Genomic DNA, 22,086 nt, shown 5'->3' on the forward strand with positions numbered 1-22,086 from the left:
CTAAATGTTTTATATTTATTAACTAGGAATCCTAACAACTTTTTGTGACTGGTACTATTATTATTCCTACTTTGAATTAGCACAGCTGAGGTAATTAGAGGTTAAATAATCGGCTCAGCTAGAAATATGAAATCAGGCAGTCTGGCTCCCATACTCCTGTCTCTTCAGGGACCATTGAAAGTTCCCTTGCAGATTCTGCTTCCTTCCTGCTACAGCCCTGTCATTCCTACCAGCACATTCTTGGGTATAAAGAGAAAGACCACGGGTCCTTGGGTGACACAGTCAGTTAAGCATCCGACTCGTGATTTCGGCTCAGGTCATGATCTCAGGGTTGTGAGATCAAGCCCTGCACCTGGCTCTGTGCTGGGTGTGGAGCCTGCTTAGGATTCTTTCTCTCCCTCTGCCTCTCTACGACCCTTCACACTCAGTCTCTCTTAAAAAAAAAAGAAAAGAAAGAAAGGAAAAGGAAAGAAAAGAAATAGACCACCCAGAAAAAAATCAAAATTCATTTTTCTTTTTTTTTTTTTTTAAGATTTTATTTATTTCTTTGACAGGCAGAGACCACAAGTAGACAGAGAGGCAGGCAGAGAAAGAGAAGAGGAAGCAGGCTCCCCGCTGAGCAGAGAGCCCGATGCGGGGCTCGATCCCAGGACCCTGGGATCATGACCTGAGCCAAAGGCAGAGGCTTTAACCCACTGAGCCACCCAGGCACCCCCCAAATTTATTTTTCATGAAAGATGCCTTCTTGAAGCCTCCTGAAGAACAGAATGATTATCAGTGTCCATGGGCTGCAGAAAGTTACAAGAAAGTATGGAGAACAGGAGAAAAGAAACACATGAGGGATATAAGGATCAGGAAGGGGAAAAGGAATTAAGATCTACTGACAGCTTATGGTAGGTGCTATGGACTGAACTGTGTCCTTATCCTCAATTTTTATTTTGAGGCCCAAACTCCAGTGTAATGGTATTTAGAGTCATGATCTCTGGGAGATAATTAGGCTTAAATGAGGTTTAGAATAAGGCCCTCATGGTGGGATCAGTGCCCTTAAAAGAGATGTCAGAGCACATGTGCGCTCTCTCTCCTGCCGTGATATGAGGACACAGCAAGAAAAAGGCAGTTTGTAAGTCAGAAAGAAAGCCCTTAGTAGAATCTGACCATGCTAGTACCCTGATCTCAGACTTTCAAGCTCCAGAACTATAAGACAATAAATGCCTGTTGTTTAAGCTACCTAGTCTATGGTATTTTGTTATGACAGCAAGATTTGTATTTACTATTTTATTTTACCTCATTGAATTTACCAGTAACTATTTGCTTTATAAACATCTATATTAATATTCAACTGTCTAAGAATAAATCAACAAAACTAGGACCTGTTTCTTTGAAAGAATTAATAAGATTGATAAACCTTTGGCCAGACTTATCAAAAAGAAGAGAAAGGGCCCAAGTAAGTAAAATCATAAATGAAAGAGGAGAGATCACAACCAACACCAAAGAAATACAAACAATTATAAGAACTTATAAGAGGCTGATATCCAGGATCTATAAAGAACTCCTCAAACTCAACACACACAAATCAGATAATTGTATCAAAAAATGGGCAGAAGACGTGAACAGACACTTCTCAAATGAAGATATACAAATGGCTATCAGACACATGAAAAAATGTTCATCATCACTAGCCATCAGGGAGATTCAAATTAAAACCACATTGAGATACCACCTTACACCAGTTAGAATAACCAAAATTAGCAAGACAGGAAACACATGTGTTAGAAAAAAGGGGAACCCTCTTACACTATTGGTGGGAATGCAAGTTGGTGCAGCCACTTTGGAGAAGAGTGTGGAGATTCCTCAAGAAATTAAAAATAGAACTTCGCTATGACCCTGAAATTGCAATACTGGGTATTTACCCCAAAGATACAGATGTAGTGAAAAGAAGGGCCATCTGTACCCCAATGTTTATAGCACCTGTTTATAGCAGCAATGGCCACGGTTGCCAAACTATGGAAAGAACCAAGATGCCCTTCAAAGGACAAATGGATAAGGAAGATGTGGTCCATCTACACTATGGAGTATTATGCCTCCATCAGAAAGGACGAATACCCAACTTTTGTAGCAACATGGACGGGACTGGAAGAGATTATGCTGAGTGAAGTAAGTCAAGCAGAAAGAGTCAATCATCATATGGTTTCACTTATTTGTGGAGCATAACAAATAACATGGAGGATATGGGGAGATGGAGAGGAGAAGGGAGTTGAGGGAAACTGGAAGGGGAGGTGAAAAATGAGAGCCTACAGACTCTGAAAAACAATCTGAGGGTCTTGAGGGGGTGGGAGGTGGGAAGTTAGGGGAACAAGGTGGTGGGTATTAGGGAGGGCACGGATTGCATGGAGCACTGGGTGTGGTGCAAAAACAATGAATATTGTTACGCTGAAAAGAAATTAAAAATTAATTTTAAAAAAGTATTAAAAGAGGCAAGAGTAAAATTAAAAATATTAGAATAAGGAAAAAATAAAATTAAAAAAAATTCTAAAGAAAGAATCTATGAGCAACTATATGCCAGCAAATTTGACAATCTGGAAGAAATGGATGCATTCCTAGAGACATATAAACTACCACAACTGAACCTGGATGAAATAGAAAACTTGAACAGACCCATAACCAGTAAGGAGATTGAAGTAGTCATCAAGAATCTCCCAAGAAACAAGAGCACAGGGCCAGATGGCTTCTCAGGGGAATTCTACCAAACGTTTAAAGAAGAATTAATTTCTGAAACTATTCCAAAAAATAGAAATGGAAGGAAAACTTCCAGACTCATTTTATGAGGCCAGCATTACCTTGATCCCAAAACCAGACAAAGACTCCATCAAAAAAGAGAACTACAGACCAATATCCTTGATGAACACAGATGCAAAAATTCTCACCAAAATACTAGCCAATAGGATCCAACAGTACATTAAAAAAATTATTCACCATGACCAAGTGGGATTTATTCCAGAGCTGCAAGGTTGGTTCAACATCCGCCAATGAATCAATATGATACAATACATTAATAAAAGAAAGAACAAGAACCATATGATACTCTCAATAGATGCTGAAAAAGCATTTGACAAAGTACAGCATCCCTTCCTGATCAAAACTCTCTGAAGTGTAGGGATAGAGGGCACATACCTCAATATTATCAAAGCCATCTCGGAAAAACCCACTGCAAATATCATTCTCAATGGAGCAAAACTAAAAGCTTTTCCGCTAAGGTCAGGAACATAGCAGGGATGTCCTTTATCACCACTGCTATTCAACATAGTACTAGAAGTCCTAGCCTCAGCAATCAGACAACAAAAAGAAATTAAAGGTATCCAAATTGGCAAAGAAGAAGTCAAACTATCACTCTTTGCAGATGATATGATCCTTTAGGTGGAAAATCCAAAAGACTCCACTCCAAAACTGCTAGAACTTATACAGGAATTCAGTAAAGTGTCAGGATATAAAATCAATGTACAGAAATCAGTTGCATTTCTTTATACCAACAATAGAGAGAAGACAGAGAAATTAAGGAGTCAATCCCATTTACAATTGCACCCAAAATCATAAGATACCTAGAAATAAACCTAACGAAAGAGGCCAAGAATCTTATACTCAGAAAAGTATAAAGTACTCAAGGAAGAAACTGAGGAAGACACAAAGATATGGAAAAATGTTCCACGCTCATGAATTGGAAGAACAAATATTGTGAGAAGGTCTATGCTACCTAAAGCAATCTACACATTTAAGGCAATCCTTATCAAAACCCCATCCATTTTTTTCAAAGAAATGAAACAAATAATCCTAAAATTTATATGGAACCAGAAAAGACCTTGAATAGCCAAAGGAATATTGAAAAAGAAAGCCAAAGTTGGTGGCATCACAATTCCGGACTTCAGGCTCTATTACAAAGCTGTCATCATCAAGACAGTACGGTACTGGCACAAAAACAGACACATAGATCAATGAAACAGAATAGAGAGCCCAGAAGTAGACCCTCAACTCTATGGTCAACGAATCTTCGACAAAGCAGGAAAGAATGTCCAATGGAAAAAAGACAGCCTCTTCAACAAATGGTGCTGGGAAAATTGGGACAGCCACATGCAGAAAAATGAAATTGGACCATTTCCTTACACCACACATGGAAATGGACTCAAAATGGATGAAGGACCTCAATGTGTGAAAGGAATCCATCAAAATCCTTGAGGAGAACACAGGCAGCAACCTCTTCGACCTCACCTGCAGCAACTTCTTCTTAGGAACATCGCCAAAGGCAAGCGAAGCAAGAGCAAAAATGAACTATTGGGACTTCATCAAGATCAAAAGCTTTTACACAGCAAAGGAAACAGTTAACAAAACCAAAAGGCAACTGACAGAATAGGAGAAGATATTTGCAAATGACCTATCAGATAAAGGGCTAGTATCCAAAATCTATGAAGAGCTTATCAGACTCAACACCCAAAGAACAAATAATCCAATCAAGAAATTTGGGGCGCCTAGGTGGCTCAGTGGTTTAAGGCCTCTGCCTTTGGCTCAGGACATGATCCCAGGGTCCTGGGATCGAGCCCCGCATCGGGCTCTCTGCTCAGTGGGGAGCCTGCTTCCTCCTCTCTCTCTCTGCCTGCCTCTCTCACTACTTATGATCTCTCTGTCCTGTCAAGTAAATAAATAAATAAAATCTTTTAAAAAAAAATTAAAAAAAAAAAAGAAATTGGCAGAGGACATGAACAGACATTTCTGCAAAGACATCCAGATGGCCAACAGACACATGAAAAAGTACTCCACATCACTCGGCATCAGGGAAATACAAATCAAAACCACAATGAGATACCACCTCACACCAGTCAGAATGGCTAAAATCAACAAGTCAGGAAATGACAGATGCTGGCGAGGATGCGGAGAAAGGGGAACCCTCCTACACTGTTGGTGGGAATGCAAGCTGGTGCAACCACTCTGGAAAACAGCATGGAGGTTCCTCAAAATGTTGAAAATAGAGCTACCCTACAACCCAGCAATTGCACTACTAGGTATTTACCCTAAAGATACAAACGTAGTGATCCGAAGGGGCACATGCACCCAAATGTTTATAGCAGCAATGTCCACAATAGCCAAACTATGGAAAGAACCTAGATGTCCATCAACAGACGAATGGATAAAGAAGATGTGGTATATATATACAATGGAATACTATGCAGCCACCAAAAGAAATGAAATCTTGCCATTTGCGACAATGTGGATGGAACTAGAGGGTATTATGCTTAGCAAAATAAGTCAATCAGAGAAAGACAACTATCATATGATCTCCCTGATATGAGGAAGTGGAGATGCAACATGTGGGGTTTGGGGGTAGGAAAAGAATAAATGAAACAAGATGGGTTCAGGAGGGAGACAAACCGTAAGGACTCTCAATCTTACAAAACAAACTGAGGGTTGCTGTGGGGAGGGGAGTTGGGAGAGGGTGGTGGGGTTATGGGCACTGGGGAGGGTATGTGCTATGGTGAGTGCTGTGAAGTGTGTAAACCTGGCGATTCACAGACCTGTACCCCTGGGGCTAATAATATATTATATGTGTTTATAAAAAAATTTTTAAATTAAAAAAAAAAAAAGATTCAACTGTCCAGTAACTACAAAGCCACTGCTTCTACACTAATGAAGCCTACTCCTACAGAGGACAGGAAGTTCCCATCTTGGCTCTGAAACCAACTCTGTCAGCAATTAAACATTTCCCTTGGATGAGGCCCCAGTCTTCTGTAAACTCAAGTTTACTAGACACTAAGATACCTAAGCAAGGGGTGCCTGGGTGGCTCAGTCAGTTAAGCGTCTGCCTTTGGCTCAGGTCATGATCCCAGGGCCCTGAGACTAAACCCCATGTCAGGCTCTTGGCTCACCGGCGAGTCTACTTCTCCCTCTTCCTCTCTCTCTGCCTGCTGCTTGCCTTGCTTATGTGCGCGCACATGCGCGCGCGCATTCTCTCTCTGTCAGATAAATAAATAAAATAATATTAAAAAGGGGGGGTGTTGCCAGGTGGCTCAGTCATTAGGTATCTTCCTTCGGCTCAGGTCATGAGCCCAAGGTCCTGGGATCAAGCCCCACATCAGGAACCCTGCTTCTCCCTCTCCCATTCCCCCTGCTATGTTCCCTCTTTTGCTCTCTCTGTCAAATAAGTAAGTAAAATATTTTAAAAATAAAATAAAATAAATTTAAAAATTAAAGAAAAAAAAATACTAAGATACTCTCTAAAATGCTTTTGCTGCCGATGATTATCCAAAATCCTTGAAAGGGGGGAAATACAGAAATTTAAACACAAGAGGGTTTTATCTTCCTGCTCCTAAAAAGATATCACTATGCCATCATATTAATAACGAAGCAGAACAATGCCAAAATAACCTATGCTGACTTCATGTCTCAGCAAATCACTTGAGGGAAAAGATGTTTCGTGTGCCATTACTCTATATACTAATGTGTTCACTGGACTCAGCTGGCCACTAACTTAATAGAAGTTAGTTGGAAGAGAACAGCAAATATTTAGAAGCTTAGCCACCAGGATCCTTGACTTTACAAAAACAAAAGATTCCAACCCTAATCATCCTACAATTCAGAACTTAAACTGGACAGGGGGCAATGCTAGTTATTACTTCTAAATTACAGCAAGACCCACTTACTGTTATAGAGACAATTAATTTTCAAGTACATACTGGGTTCTAACAACTACAATGGCAAATACCACTTATTTCTGAAATCCACAAAATACAAAGAAAAAGACTCTAATTTTAACACAAATTAATTTATGATACCTGTCACAAACATGTTAACCAGAGGGACACTGCACAATATTCAGCATCCCTGCTATACTGAGGAAACTTCAAATATATGTAAATGTAAACCAAAACTTTTAGAAAACCTCCACACTAAAAGAAGAAAAGTGCTCACTTTGGCAGCACATATACTAAAATTGGAACAATACAGAGAAGATTAGCCCATGTGCTAGGATGACATGCAAATTCGTGAAGCATTCCGTATTTTAAATAAATACATAAATAATAAAAGTAAAAAAAAGAAAGGTATTTGCAAAGTAGTATAAATAGGTAAAGAAGGTCACTAAAAGGGAACTCAATTATGATTTTCCACTGAAAGTAACTGTAAGGTACTTATGGCATATTTTGCATGTCATGATAACCTGTTGAAAAATTATTTTAAAATATTATTTCACACACTATTACCACAATGCCAGGGATTTCCTTCAAAAGAATCTGGTAGAAGTGGAAGTTATTTCAGAATAACTGCTGAAACTGAGTAAGGAGTATACGGGGTATATTATCTTATTTTTCTTAATTCCATATAGGTTTGACATTTTATCCATAAGGAAAGTTAGAATTACTATACATTCTTGATGAATAAATTTAATCCTAAATTTTACCCTAAAATCAAAGAGAAATACCTTCCAATCTTTGAATTTTTGCTTTCACAGAAATAACAGCTTCAAAGGGTGAAACTCTCAGCTCAAAACATGTTCCAGTCAATGTTTCAATGAAGAGCTCCATGGTATCATAGAAAGGAAGTTTGTAGTAAAATGGTCCCACGTTATCTTCATTGAAGAATGGAGGATCTTTTCTGTTATCCATTACTTTGAGTTTTCTAATTCTTCTGGAATATGTTGTAGGCAACTGTATTCCAGTTCTAGCCAAATCAGCTTTAAACATTGGTAATATATATTGTTGTTCATGTTTTGAATTTTGTACCTAAAAAAAAAAGAATATTTTTTTAATGAGACTATCTGGAAGTCTTATTCTGCTATAATGATTTTCTGAATAAGGGCACCTGGGTGGCTCAGTGGGTTAAGCCTCTGCCTTCAGCTCAGGTCATGATCCCACAGTTCTGGGATCAAGCCCCACGTCGGTTTTTCTGCTCAGTGGGGAGCCTGTTTCCCGCTCTCTCTGTCTACTTGTGATCTCTCTAGCTCTGTCAAATAAATAAATAAAATCTAAAAAAAAAAAGACTTTCTGAATAACTCTGGCCCATATCAATATGCCAGACAGCCCCAGAACTCTTTTTAGTACTTAATTTATCTTTGAAGTTTATCTCCAAAACCACTCTCCCAATCAGACTGTAAGATTACCGAAAACAGGGATATTTACAATAATTCCTGTATCCTTCTAGAGCTCAGCACATTTACTTATAGTACATATTTAACAAATATATATATATATACACATATATATATTTTTTATTTTCAGCATAACAGTATTCCTTGTTTTTTGCACCACACAACAGTGCTCCATGCAATCCGTGCCCTCTCTAATACCCACCACCTGGTTCCCCCAACCTCCCATACACCCCCGCAGCTTCAAAACCCCTCAGATTGTTTTTCAGAGTCAATATATTTTTGTTGTTAATGACATTTAAAACAATGAACTCAACACAGAGATACATATTTGCAAGATTTGGGGAATTTTATGTATATCCTATACTAAACCATGTAAATTATGTTTTCTAACCCATACAAAATATAATTTTATAACCATGGTACATCTAAATCACTCTGAATAAAAGAACAGTCCTTAAAAATACGACTCATTAAATAATCAATAAGCATTCTAGAAGTTATCTAACAGTACAGCACTGAAATGATACCAATATTGATAACAGACATTAGACATAATCGCTACACACAAACATGCAATGACTAATGAACAAGAGAGGCAAGCACACCAAACAGAAGTCCTAAAAGTGTATAATTAAGATAATAGGAATAATCAAATTGATAAATTGTTATTAATCAGTGAAAACTTTGTAAAGGGAATGTCTTGAATTTATACTAGGACAGGTGATACACATCTTCTTGGAGGGGTAGGTAGCTTTACTGGTCAATTATGAGTTTTACTGAAACCTTACTGAAGTTTATGATAACTTTACTGAAATATAATTTATATAACATAAAATTCACCTACTTAAAAAAGTCTAAAATTGACTGGTTTTCATTACATTCACAGGATTGTACAACCATCACAATCATCTTTAGAACATTTTTATCAACCCAAAAAGGAACCCCATACACTTTAAATATCTCTCAAATTCTCCTTTTCCCTCTCAGCCCTAGGTACCCCTTAATCAACTTTCTGTCATTTTGCCTATTGTGGTAATTTCACAGTCATATAATATGTAATCTTTTGTGAATAGCTTCTTTCACTTAGCATAACATTTCAAAGTTCATCCATGATTCTAAGATGCATCAGTATTTCATTCTTATTGCTAAATAATAATCCATTGTATGGATATACCACTTATTGTTTATGGAGTTGCCAAATGATGGGTGTGTTGGGTTGTCTCCAGTTTGGGGGGATTATGAATAATGCTATGAGAACATCTGATTATAGGTTTCTGTGTGGACATGTGTTTTCCTTTCTCTTCCATATATATCTAGGATTGGAATTACTGGGTTAGGGGGTAACTCCACATTTAGCAATCTGTGTTACTACCAAGTGTATTCCATCTTACCTTCCCACCAACAATGAAAAGAGGATGCTGATTTCTCCACATCCTTGAAATACTTTTTATTTCCTTTTTTTTTTTTTAAAGATTTTATTTATTTATTTGACAGACAGAGATCACAGAGAAGCAGGCAGAGAGAGAGAGAGGAAGGGAAACAGGCTCCCTGCTAAGCGAGAGCCCGAATTGGGGCTCGATCCCAGGACCCTGAGACCATGACCTGAGCCGAAGGCAGAGGCTTAACCCACTGAGCCACCCAGGCGCCCCTTTATTTTCTTTTTGATTAAAGCCAACCTAGTGTGTGTGAAGTAGTATTTTAATGTGGTTGTAAATTTTCTTTCTCTAAAGACTAATGATGTTGAGCAACTGGCTATTTGTGTATCTTCTTTACAGAAATATCAATTCAGAAAAATATACTCATATTCTTTGTCTATTTTTACTTCAGTTGTCTTATTACTGAGTTGTAAAAGGGATTTTTAATGTTTTTTTAGATACAAGCCTCTTAAAGATACATGATTCTCAAATATTTTCTCCAGTGTTACGGGCTGCCTTTCAACTTTCTTGATGGTGTTCTTCAAAGTAAAAAAGTATTCTTTAATGATCTCCAATTTGGATTTAATGATCAACAATTTTCTTTTGTTGCCTGTACTTTCAGAAACACGTTTTATTTTTATTTTTTTAAAGATTTTATTTATTTAACAAACAAAGATCACAAGTAGGCAGAGAGGCAGTCAGAGAGAGAGGAAGGGAAGCAGGCTCCCTGCTGAGCAGAGAGCCCGATGTGGGGCTCGATCCCAGGACCCTGGGATCATGACCTGAGCCGAAGGCAGAGAGGCTTTAACTCCTGAGCCACCCAGGCACCCCCAGAAACACATTTTAAATGCTTGACCTAATCCAAAGTAATAAGATTATTCACACATAGTTTTCTAAGAATTGTATAGTTTTAGCCTTATATGTAGGTCCATCCGTTTTGAATTTATTTTGTGGATGGTGTGAAAGCAGGGTCCAGCTTTATACTTTTCCAAGTAAAAAAAAAACAACAATTGTCCAAGCAGCATTTGTTGGAAAAACTATTCTATTCCCTTTGAATTGTCTTGGCACCCTTGTCAAAAAACAACCAACCATAAATATGAGGGTTTAATCCCAATCCCTCAATTCTATGACATTGATCTACATGTCTATCCTTGTAACAGTACCACAATGTCTTTTTACCTTTGTAGTAAGTTTTGAAATCAGAAAGTGGGAGTTCTCTAATTTGTTTTTCTCTTTCATGATTCTTGAATTATTCTGGGTCCTTTGAATTTCCACATGAGTTTTAGGATCAGATTGTCTCTTTTGCAAAAACACCAGTTGGGCTTTTGAACAAGGACTGTGTTGAGTATGCAGATTAATTTGGAGAAAATTACCATCTTGACAATATTGTCTTATAATCCATGAACATGCAATGCCATTAGTTTATTTACAACTTCTTAATGGTGCTTGAGTGGCTCAATCGGTTAAGCATCTGCCTTCGGCTAGGGTCATGATCCCAGAATTCTGGGATCAAGCCCCACATGGCTCTCCCTGCTCAGCGGGGAGTCTGTTTCTCCCTCTGCTACTGCTCCCCATGCTTGTGCTCTCTCTCTGTCTCATTCTACATCAAATAAATAAAATCTTTTTTTAAAAACTTCATAAGTCGCTTTCAACAATGTTTTATAGTTTTTAGAGTACAAGTTTTGTTTTAAAAACAGTATTCTTAAGAATATTCTTTTTGATACTACTATAAATGAAATTATTGTGTCCTATTCAATTTGTTCATTGCTAGTGTAGAGAAATACAATTGATTTTAATATATTGATCTTGTACATTGCAATCCTGCAATTCATCCATTAGTTCTAGTAGTTTTTCAGTGGATTCTTTAGGATTTTCTTCATCAAAGATCATGTCATCTGCAAATGGAGATTTTTACTTCTTCATCTCCAATCTTCAACATTCCAATAAGATGCTCTTTATTTCCTTTTCTTATTTAATTACCCTGCCTAAATCTCCAACACAAGGTTGAGTACTGGTGGTAGGAGCCAACATTCTTCTCTTATTCCTGACTATAGGGGAAAAGCATTCAGTCTTTCATCACAAAGTACAGATTTGGACTAGGGGGTTTTCCATACATAATCTGTATCACAATGAGGGTGTTCCTTTCTACTCCTACTCTAAGGCCTTTTTTTTTTTTTTGGTAAATCAGAAAGGTATTAAATTTTGTCAGATGCGTTTCTGTCCAGTGTCTATTGGGATAATCATGTGGTTTTTGTCTCTTATTCTATGAATACGGTGTTTAAAAGAACACTGATGGTGGGGCGCCTAGGTGGCTCAGTTAGTTAAGCATCCGACTCTTTATTTCAGCTTAGGTCTTGATCTCAGCATCATGAGACCAAGCTTTATATTGGGCTCCCCACTCAGCAGGGAGTCTACATGAGATTCTCCCTCTCCTCTCTCTCTGCCCCTCCCCACTCCTGTGTGCTTTCTCTCTAAATAAATAAAAATTTTTTAAAAACCCACTGATCTTGTTTTCTTTATATGCCTTTGTCTGGTTTTGGTATCGAGGAAATATGGGTCTCACAGAATACACTGGGAACAAAATTTACAGAGTTTCCATATTACTCCCTGCCCCCACACATGTACAAACTTCCCCTCTGTCAACATCCTACACCAGAGCAGTGTGTGTGTTACAACTAAAACTGCAGTGATATCCCATTATCACCCAACACCCAAAATTTATAGTTTAATCTTGGTGTTTTCTATTTTACTGGTTTTTACAAACATATACTGGCATGTAACCACCATTACGCTATCACACAGAACTGTCCCCCTGCCCTAAAAATCCTTTGTGGTTCACCTATTCATCCCACCTGCCTTCCCAAATCCCTGGCAATCATTGATATTTTACCATCCTCATAGTTTTACCTTTTCCAGAATATCATGTAGTTGCAATTATACAGTATGTAGCCTTTTCAGATTGTCTTCCTTCATTTACTAATATGCATTTAAGTTTCTTCCATGTCTTTTCAAGGGCTGACAGCTCATTTCTTTTTGACACTGAAGAATATTCTATTGTTTAAATGTCCCACAATTTATCCATTCACCTACTGAAGGACATATCTTGCTTGCTTCCAAGTTTGGGCAATTATGAATATAACTGCTATAAACATCTGTGTATAGGTTTTTGTGTGGACATGTTTTTAGCACCCCTGGGTAAAAGCCAATGAGTGTGACTCCTGGATCTTACAACGTGTTTAGTTTTATAACAAACTGCCAAAGTGTCTCCTAAGTGGCTGTACCATTTTGTATTTACACCAGCAAAGAGTAAGAGTTCTTATTGTTCCACATCCTTATCAGCATTTGATATTGTCGGTATTCTAGATTTTGGCCATTCTAGTAGGGGTGTAGTGGTAACTCAGAGTTTTAGTTGGCATTTGCCTAACAACTTATGGTAGGGAGCACACCTATCTTATTAAAAGGTAGAACCAATCATGTATTTCTTAGCTCCAGGCCCTATGATGGCTTCCACAGAATAGAATGCCTGTAGAATAAAATCACGGAATTAAATTCACTGCCTAGAGAATAAAATTCAGACTCCAGAGAAACGCCCTGAGGTCATGCATCTCACCTTCCAGCCTCATTTTATTTAGACACATACATCATCTCACCCTGCAACACCTCTAGTACACCTGTCTTCTAATGGTTTCTGCCTGCAGCTTCAGAATACATCAGCTCTATCTCATTTCTCCTACTTGACTCTACCCACTGCCATCCCCACACCTGGCTACCCGACAAGCACCTAATCATCTTTCCAGACGCAGCTCAAACAGCAACTATTCCAAAAGCCTTTTATGTGTCTCTCCTTCGTCCCCTGACGCCCTCCAACATATATTGCACCCATTACAATCCATTTCATTGTTTACATGACTTTCTTATTCTCCTAAATAAACTGTAAGCTACTTAAGAGAGAAACCACAACTGATTTTCTGCCCTATCACCCACCACAATGTTTTGTGTATACTAGTACTCATTAAAGGTTTGTTCAATAAAACAGTAAATAAATATTCACTCCTTCAATTGATCCTTGGAACAAACCTGTGATAAATATATATGGTATTACCCTTGTCCCAGAGATGAAGAAATATCTGGTCATGCTCTAAAAGTCATGGGAATATTGCTTTCCCATGAGAATTATGTTATGATTCACTCCAAAGTTCTTTGCAAAGTTTGTCTAATTTATAACATACATGCATTTCTGCTACAGTGTGAATTTTTATATCATCATCCAGAAGTAGGATTAATTAGGCAAGCTGAATGGCAGAATAAAGACTGCTAATGGTCCTACAGAGAAGGCACTTCAGGAAGAAAAGTTGTTGCTGGCACCACAGCTGCTTTGAGTGCTATAATACTAGTTATCAAAACAATGAGTAAGTAAACATAACAATACAAAGCACTATGCTAATAATAATGCTGGTGATAGTGGTAAAAGGTCATTACTCTTAAATATAAGCCAAATAAATGGCTGTTTTGCTCAGGTTTTGTTTTTTATACCTTTAAAACACTGAAATGGCTACAATAAAATGAATTTTTATGAACCTAATCCCTAACCTCTTTTTCCCCCTCACTGAAACAACTGCTTTTGTAATATGACTTTGGGTAACGTGTGGAATTTTTAAAAGCATACTTATGCTCCATCAAATAAGAATGTACTAAAGAATTATCAGTGTCTGTTTCCCCACAACCAACGGCAATCCCACCTACACAGGGCAATCCCACCTACACAGCGGCAGCTCTAGCAATAGAAGTCAGGGACGGGATCCATAATGCTGAAATAAAGGCACGGGTTACCAGTGCCTGCCCCAGGAAGGTAGAGACAGAAGATAGAAGGATCATTTCCTTCACTACAGTACCCTTCCACAACAATACCCGGAATACAATAAACATGCAGAGACGGGAGAGGGTAACAGATTTGGAAGTTCTTCACCCATAAGGAGAGAATGGATAAAGTAACTACGGGCCAAAAGAAAAACTGCAACTGCGGGCATCGCTAAATTGCATTGGAACACCCACCAAAAGTCTGGCACCGAGAATCAATGAAGTAATCTTCAAATCCAGAAAGGAGCAAGGCTGGTAACCAAATTCAAAACTGAAATGTATGCCTCTAAAAAATAATTACACTTCTCCTCGGTAGAAAACACAGTGAGAGAGGACAAAATGAGATTGTGAAATCTGGTAAGCCAGACTGGAGGACTAGATGATGGCAGAGAAGACAGCCAGCCGAAGACCTAGTCAGTATTAAAACCCGGGCCCAATGACAGCTTCTTAACGTGGTGTGTGGTCATTCTCCACTAAGCACATTATGGAACCGTATATAATGCTGGAAAAGGAGGGCAATGAAGACTCAAAGACAGGATGGGGAATGTTGTATGAACATTAACAGCTAAATTATACAAAAGCAAGAGCAAAGAGGCAGGTAGAGAAAAGATATACTTCCAGAATTTTTATCAGTAATTTAAAAAACCTACTTAGCTATTAAGAGGAATGGCATCAAGAAAACATTCCTAGGGCGTCTCAGTGTTAAGCCTCTGCCTTAGGCTTAGATCATGATCTCAGGGTCCTGGGATCGAGCCCCCGCATCCGGCTCCCTGCTCAGCCGGGAGCATGCTCCCTTCCCCCACTCAACACACCCCACGCCTGCCTCTCTGCCTACTTGTGATCTGTCGAATAAATAAATATTTTTTAAAATGTGATTTAAAAAATTCCTAAATCAATCCTCCCAAAACCTTACTTTCTTCTGCAAGAGTTCTAAAAATACACAAAGAGGAGAGAGAAATTAAAGACAGGTAAAGCAGTAAGAGCGCTAAGTAATTTCACTAGAAATAGAGTTTATCCTGTTGGAAAGAACATTAGCCACACAGGGCAGTTAGCTATCTTTTAAACTTTTCCCCCAATATGAAGAGACCCAGAAGGTTATGCAACCATTAAAAAATACTGCCTTTTAATGAAGTTTTTACTAATTATGTGAAAACATTCCAGTTTTAAACACAAGCTACATCAGTCTGCCCACCACTTCGTGCATATGTACCCTAAACTCTCGCCTAGCCTCAATCTTCTAGCGGCTCTGGGAAAACCCTGAAGCCAAGTCCGTCTACCCGAGCCTACAATGTACACGCTCGAAGCCCGCCGGGTCACCTGCGCTGCCCGTGCTCCTCCGGGAGACTCCGGCTACCCACACGCTCGGGCCCGATCTGGAGGGCAGTGCTCAGGCTCCGCGTCAGAACCGGCGACTGGCAGATCAGCACCCGTCGGACCCGGCGGGGCGGTCCGGCGGAAAGTGCAGGCAGCGTCCTCGCGGAATGCGTCGCGCCGCGCCGGTCTTAGGGAAGCCGCGGCCGAGGGGGCGGGGCCTGGCTGCCCCGCGCCGAGCGGCCGGCACTCCTCTCCCGCCCGCGGAGGACGGCGGCGGCAGCGCGGTCCGGTGCAGCGGTCCGCAGCTCCGGGCGCCCTCCCGGCTGTCTCGTTCACTCGTTCGCCTGCCCGCAGGCCTAGAGAGAGGCGCGGCCCCGCGAGCAACGCCAGGGCAGGCACGGACCAGCAACACTCGGCAGCCGCCGCGCCCCGCCCCTTTGTGACACCGCGTACCAATCGCTCGCCAGCGCTCGCGTCGCCCTCCAATCAGCGAGGGTGCGGGCGGGGGCGGGGCCTGTCCGCCCGACGCCGGCGGTTGCTCGGGAGCCCGAGCTTCCTCTGCGTTCGGTGTTGGGTGTCGGTTAGAGGAGGCCCGGATGTTGGCCTTTTCTTAGCAGCAGTGGGCACCTGCCTGAGACCCAGTTGGTTGGGTTGGAGACCCGCCGCACGGTCTGCTGGAAGCGGCGGGAGTAAGCCCCTGGCCGGACGACGGTGTGGACTGCACCTTACCAGAGGCCACCCAAGGTTGCTCTTAGAGGCGCCCCAAGGGCTGGTGTGAGGAGGGTAACACGAGCAGCCGGCCTCCAGTGGGTCCCTTCCAGAACCCGCTCATTCCTAGTGCTTTCAGGGCCGTCCTGCCTTTAACAGATACACCCTTCCAGTGCTTCACTGTTTCCTAACGTTAAGGCCTCAACGGTCTCATCTGAAAGGGGGCCACTACTATACCAAGTTGAAAACAAGGGCAAAAGCAAATTACCTCTCTTGGTCTCTATTTATGCCTCATCCGCTTTACCATCTGAGAAATGTAGGTCAGGTACTAGAGTGGGCACCTTGGGTTATTGAATCTCAGAGTTGGGTAAACCTAGCTACACTTTTTTCCCACTCTAATTCCCAAGGTGCTGAACTCAAGTGTTTACGATGACAATATAAACCCTCCAACCTGAAATGGGCCCTCACTCCTTTTCCTCTCCATTCCCCACACATGTTCTAAATCCAACCTTTACAGATTTTCCAACCAAAGAGGCCTATTTCACTAGGTGGGTTACCAAAATGACAATGAACAGTAATCCCCCTCCCAATCTAGCTTCATCATCCTCATCTTTAGTCAGAGGAATGTATCTAAAATGAACCCCAGCATCTAATCTATCCTTTCTCACAGCTCCTCTGAGACCCCACCCACCAATTAATCTCCACAATCCAACACTGAGCATACACTGGGGTTTATGATGAGATATAACTTCAGGCTCTCAATCCTGATTCCTCCTTAAACTTCAATACTGAATTGACTGGAGCTTCTTAAGGACAGAGATATTATCATCTTTGTATACAGATTCTAAAATAGTACCTGTGATGAAGGGAATCATACTGAATCAAAACTTTGGTCTTTCAACCTGCCTCCTCACTTCAGCCAGGGAGAACTAAGATCACAGCTGTTATGTTGGCCAAATCATTCTTTCTCATCATCATCATCATTTACTGTTTTTAAAATGCTGTGTGGTCAACAAAGGTCATTGCATATTCTCTCCCATCACAATCCTACAAAGTTGGTACTGAACAGTTGACAAAGTTGACAAAGGAGACAGAAGCTAGAAAGGTAAAATACTTTGCCTACTCTCAAACACCTCTAGAACCAGATTCTCACTACAAAAAAACAAAATTTTTCCACAATTGTACTCTGCTTCCAGATTTTATCCTCATCTGTAAAATGAGGACATTACCTATATGGACTTACGGAGACTGGATAAAAGACCATTGAAAGTGCTGACCATAGGGCCAATAAGTATAAATTCCCTCCCCCTTTCAAACCTCTCAAAATAGAAATTTGCATTTGTTCTAACTCTAATTTCTCATGAATTCCCTAATCTGTCCTAATGATGACTCAGTAGAGCTATCATTCCCAAAAGAAAACAACATGTTTAACAAATGCCTACTGAGGGGCCCCTGGGTGGCTCAGTGGGTTAAAGCCTCTGCCTTTAGTTCAGGTCATGATCCCGGGGTCCTGAGATTGAGCCCCGAATCAGGCTCACTGCCCAGGAGGGAGCCTGCTTCCTCCTCTCTCTCTGCCTACTTGTGATCTCTGTCTGTCAAATAAATAAATAAAATCTTTAGAAAAAAAAAATGCCTACTGAGTCAGACACAGGGGCAGGTAACTATATACACAAGTAACCTAAGAAACAAAAGGTATAAGCACCCTCTTTTGCCATCAAGTCACTCTCAGAGCAGAGCACCACAAACAGCTGATCTATGAGAGCTGTATAAAATCTCCTGACTCAGGCTCAGCAATTCCAAGTTCAATCTTAAAAAGTGCCAAAAGGGGGCGCCTGGGTTGCTCAGTGGGTTAAGCCTCTGCCTCCAGCTCAGGTCATGATCTCAGGGTCCTGGGATCATCAGGTTCTCTGCTCAACAGGAAGCCTGCTTCCCCCCTCCTTCTCTCTGCCTACTTGTGATTTCTCTCCCTCTGTCAAATAAATAAAAAAAAAAAAAAAAAATATATATATATATATATATATATATATATATATTTTTTTTTTTTTTTTTTTTTTTTAAGTGCCAAAGGAAGAAGTTAGTGGTTTTGGGACTGGTAAAACCAACTGGGCCTGCCTGTAAGACTGTGCTATGGTTACAGTTTGAATACTTAGCACCAAGTCTGCACAGCACAAGAAAACACAAGGAGGGGTCAGGTATCCATGAGACTAGCAGCTACCACACTGGACAACATAGTTATAGAGTATTCCCATTAGTGCAGAGTTCTAAGGCACAGTGCCGCTCCACAGAAAGACATCTCCATCCTCAGTACTTTTCCTTCCATTCTCTGGGTTCATTCTGCCTCATTCACAAAATAATGAAAAGCTCCAAAGGAATGGAAATGGATGCCTTAGAGCAAGGTTCAGAATACTGTTTATGTAAAGGGTCTGAAAGAAGATATCTTGGGCTTTGTGGGCCATCCAGTCTGTCACAACTACTGAACTCTGGCATTGTAGAAGGGTGAAAACAGCCACAGACAATGTGTAAATGAATGGGTATGGTTGTGTTCCAATAAAACTTTATTTACAAAAACAGACAACGGAGGGCCATAATTTGCCAAACGAACCTATAGAGGCATTTTCAGAACTCAGTGGACTCAGAGGAAACCTACTCTCCTACTGCAGAGAGTCATGAAGTATACAATCTCTCATCCCCTTCCTCTATCACCTGCATAGGCCCTGAGCTAGGGCTTCTATCCATGAATGGAATATTCCTGGTCATCTGCCTGGCACTGCTTCCTCTGGAATTCCCTGCCCATTCATGAAAGGCACATAGAAGTTTTTTCTCCAACATGCCCAAAATCATACTGTGGCCCCATCAAGGCAATTAAATGGAAATATAGTTAAAAAAAAAAAAAAACCACTGTGAAATATTTATTTTTGTTCTGTCACATTAAGCATGATTAAAACTGGAGCATAAAAATACTAAGTATGTTGGGTGAGAAAGAGGTGAGCTAGCTGCTTCAGTATTTGCTTTTTCTAATTCAATTAAGACAATGAGTACACAAGACAGCATTAACTCAAGGATGTAGCTGAAGGGTGAGATGTGATACCCTGTATGCTCTACTGGCCTCCAAAGGCGTTCAAGGGATCATCAAAAATGTTGGACACTTTCTGTTCGGATCTGGATTCAGGTGCTGCCTGTGAAGATCGACTTTTTGGTTTGGTTGTCTTAGCCTGGATACCAGAGGAGAAGATATCATCTTTAAAAAGAAAAAAGAAAAAGAAAATAATGCTGATTAGGCAAGAAAACAGACACTTTTAAGACAAATCTACATAAATCACCAAACATCCAAGTCTGGTAACAGTACATGATACCAAAAACATTAAGAGTCAAGCCCTTTAGATTCTGGTCCTGGCTTTGCTACTAATTTTTATAATCACATAAAGTCACAGGTTCTCTCTGACCACAATTTTCTCAGCTACAAGGTACGTGTATACACATGGAGGAGAAGAAAAAGGGAAGGATAACCAAACTCCAATCCTGCCCCCGACTTTACTATCTGCGACTTATCTACTTTTACATTCTCTTCCCACTGGATTTTAAAAGGAAAGAGCAATACAAACAAGCAATGGGAAATCCAGCATAGGAGTACCCCTCGCTCAGAATAAATGCACCTATCTGAGGTACATCAATGCCAAAATTCTAAGTCTTTATGACCACATTCATGTTTAGTTGTTTCGCTGCTTCCAGTGTTTCATGAGTCATCTTACTCACCTGAAGCATTACTGCTGGGATTCTATCCTACATTTTAGCATGTGTACACAAAGATATGTATATATAAATGTTAAAGACCATGGCATTATTTTTTTAATTTTTATTTATTTATTATTTTTTAAATTAACATATAATGTATTATTAGCCCCAGGGGTACAGGTCTATGAATCACCAGGTTTAAATACTTCACAGCACTCACCATAGCACATTACCCGCCCCCCATTGTCCATAACTCCCCATGGCATTATTTTTAATTAAAAAAAAGTGGCAACAATCTAGATCACCTTCAATATGCTAATGGCTGAATACAAAGGAATACTATACAACCACTAAAAACAAGGAAGTAGATCTCTATACTGACATGGGAAGATATCAAGTGACTAATAGGAATAGCAGAACAGATAAAATATATTCATATTTTGGAAAAAATAAGTATACATTTCTATGTATACAAAGCTCTATTAACATCACTCAATCTGATGTTTGAGTGATGGTTACCTCCAGGGCTTGTTTTTCACATTTTACACTTATCAAATAGTAGTCACCTATTACAACAGGTATGTGTTACTTTTGTTGTAATTAAAAAAAACAAAACAAAGTCTCTTCTGCATCCCCTGTGGTGGGAAGCAGGTGGAGACAAAGCACATGGCTTACTCCAGGAATAGGCCCCATGTGGCACAGCAGCAGCTGCTTTCTTCCAGTTAACCCCAAGGTGTAGATCTGGGAGGGAGGAGAAAGTATGTCTTTGGCTTCAGCTCAAGTCCTATCCACCAACACAGGACATGAAAGAAGTGCCATATTTAAGATCAGGCAGTCGGCTTGCCCATTGATAAAGGAGATGTTATGCCATGGGGCGGGTAGGGGGAGTGGAATGAGCATGTTTACAAATGCAGAAGATCTCTGGTTAGACATTAAGTCTGAGTTATAAGCTGCTTTCATAGATAATCCTGCTCTGCTCTTGCACTCCCCCACCTCCACCCTCTGAACTCCTGACGCTCACTCCCCACTTAGAACTGACTCAAACAATTGCACCATGCCCGAGGAAGCCATCGGGGCCTCCTTCAGCCTACAGGCGAGTTTCTGACCCCCCTTTCATAACATCAGAATGTTCAGAGTTATCACAGATTATTGGTGGGGGGGCTTACTAAAATAAAAGTTAAATTATAATTAAAGGTCAAATTCTGGGCTTTTTCAAATTCCTTGATGACCATCAGGACAAAAAATTGTCTCACTGAAATAACTAGTCCATTTATTGATCTATCCTCAGCCTACCTCCAGATTATACAGCAAGCCAAAGGAAACCCACTGGGGAATATTTTCCAAGAAAGGGCCCACACAAAGGTAGAGAAATAACAGTCACTGAATGGTAATCACTCTCTGTGTCATATATAGAAAATCACGTACCCAGGGCACCTGGGTGGCTTAGAGGGTTAAGCCTCTGCCTTCGCCTCAGGTCATGATCCCAGGGTCCTGGGATCGAGCCCCGCATCAGGTTCTCTGCTCAGCCAGGAGCCTACTACTTCCCCCTCTCTCTGCCTGCCTCTCTGCCTACTTGTGATATCTCTCTCTCTCTCTGTGTTAAATAAATAAATAAAATCTTAAAAAAAAGAACCACTTTGCTAACTTAAAAAAAAAAAGAAAATCACTTACCCATATCATCATCAAATATAGACTTAGCTTCCACCTTTTTTTTGGACTTCTCTTTTGGTTTTACAGTTAGGTCAGCAAAGATATCAATGTTATCATCAAACAAGTTGGATTCAAATGTTCTTTCCTTGTCTCTTGTTTTTTGTGTGGGTTTGATTGCTTCTGTAGCAAATATATCATCCTTGTTGAGCCAAAAAAACAGATGAAACAATTTTAAATCAAGTTGCAGAAATGCAAACTGCCACCATATTCTGGGACAGCCAGGTG

General features: G+C 40.2%; 2 protein-coding genes and 1 non-coding gene across 10 annotated transcripts in view; 1 reads left to right on the top strand and 2 right to left on the bottom strand.

The window, feature by feature from the left end:
- The window catches only part of ZFAND4 (zinc finger AN1-type containing 4), a 95,446-nt gene extending 78,073 nt beyond the window's left edge, over positions 1–17,373 (bottom strand). The window contains exons 1-2 of one of the 5 annotated variants that reach the window (XM_045068715.1): positions 17,276–17,373; positions 7,460–7,760 (exon numbers count right to left, since the gene is read on the bottom strand). In XM_045068715.1, the coding sequence (XP_044924650.1) occupies positions 7,460–7,721 (262 nt within the window). In that variant the 5' untranslated portion in view covers positions 7,722–7,760; positions 17,276–17,373. Of the gene's footprint in view, positions 1–7,459; positions 7,761–15,714; positions 16,150–17,275 lie in introns of those variants that run through there. The other 4 variants (XM_045068714.1, XM_045068716.1, XM_045068717.1 and 1 more) reach the window with 4 other exon arrangements.
- On the top strand, positions 6,944–7,045 carry LOC123388803. The gene has a single exon (XR_006603307.1). It is a non-coding gene; the product is annotated as a U6 spliceosomal RNA (small nuclear RNA).
- Positions 17,374–18,956: 1,583 nt separating the features above from the next.
- WASHC2A (WASH complex subunit 2A) overlaps positions 18,957–22,086 on the bottom strand; it is a 55,680-nt gene continuing 52,550 nt past the window's right edge. For all 4 annotated transcript variants that reach the window (XM_045068492.1, XM_045068493.1, XM_004765870.3 and 1 more), the window contains 2 exons: positions 21,823–22,000; positions 18,957–19,657 (listed from right to left, as the gene is read on the bottom strand). In XM_045068492.1, coding sequence (XP_044924427.1) covers positions 19,518–19,657; positions 21,823–22,000 — 318 coding nt within the window. In that variant the 3' untranslated portion in view covers positions 18,957–19,517. The remainder of the gene's footprint in view (positions 19,658–21,822; positions 22,001–22,086) is intronic.

The sequence above is a fragment of the Mustela putorius genome, unplaced genomic scaffold, assembly GCF_011764305.1.
Source record: "Mustela putorius furo isolate JIRA1106 unplaced genomic scaffold, ASM1176430v1.1 tig00003909_pilon_pilon_pilon, whole genome shotgun sequence".
In the NCBI taxonomy this organism is placed as follows: Eukaryota; Metazoa; Chordata; class Mammalia; order Carnivora; family Mustelidae; genus Mustela; species Mustela putorius.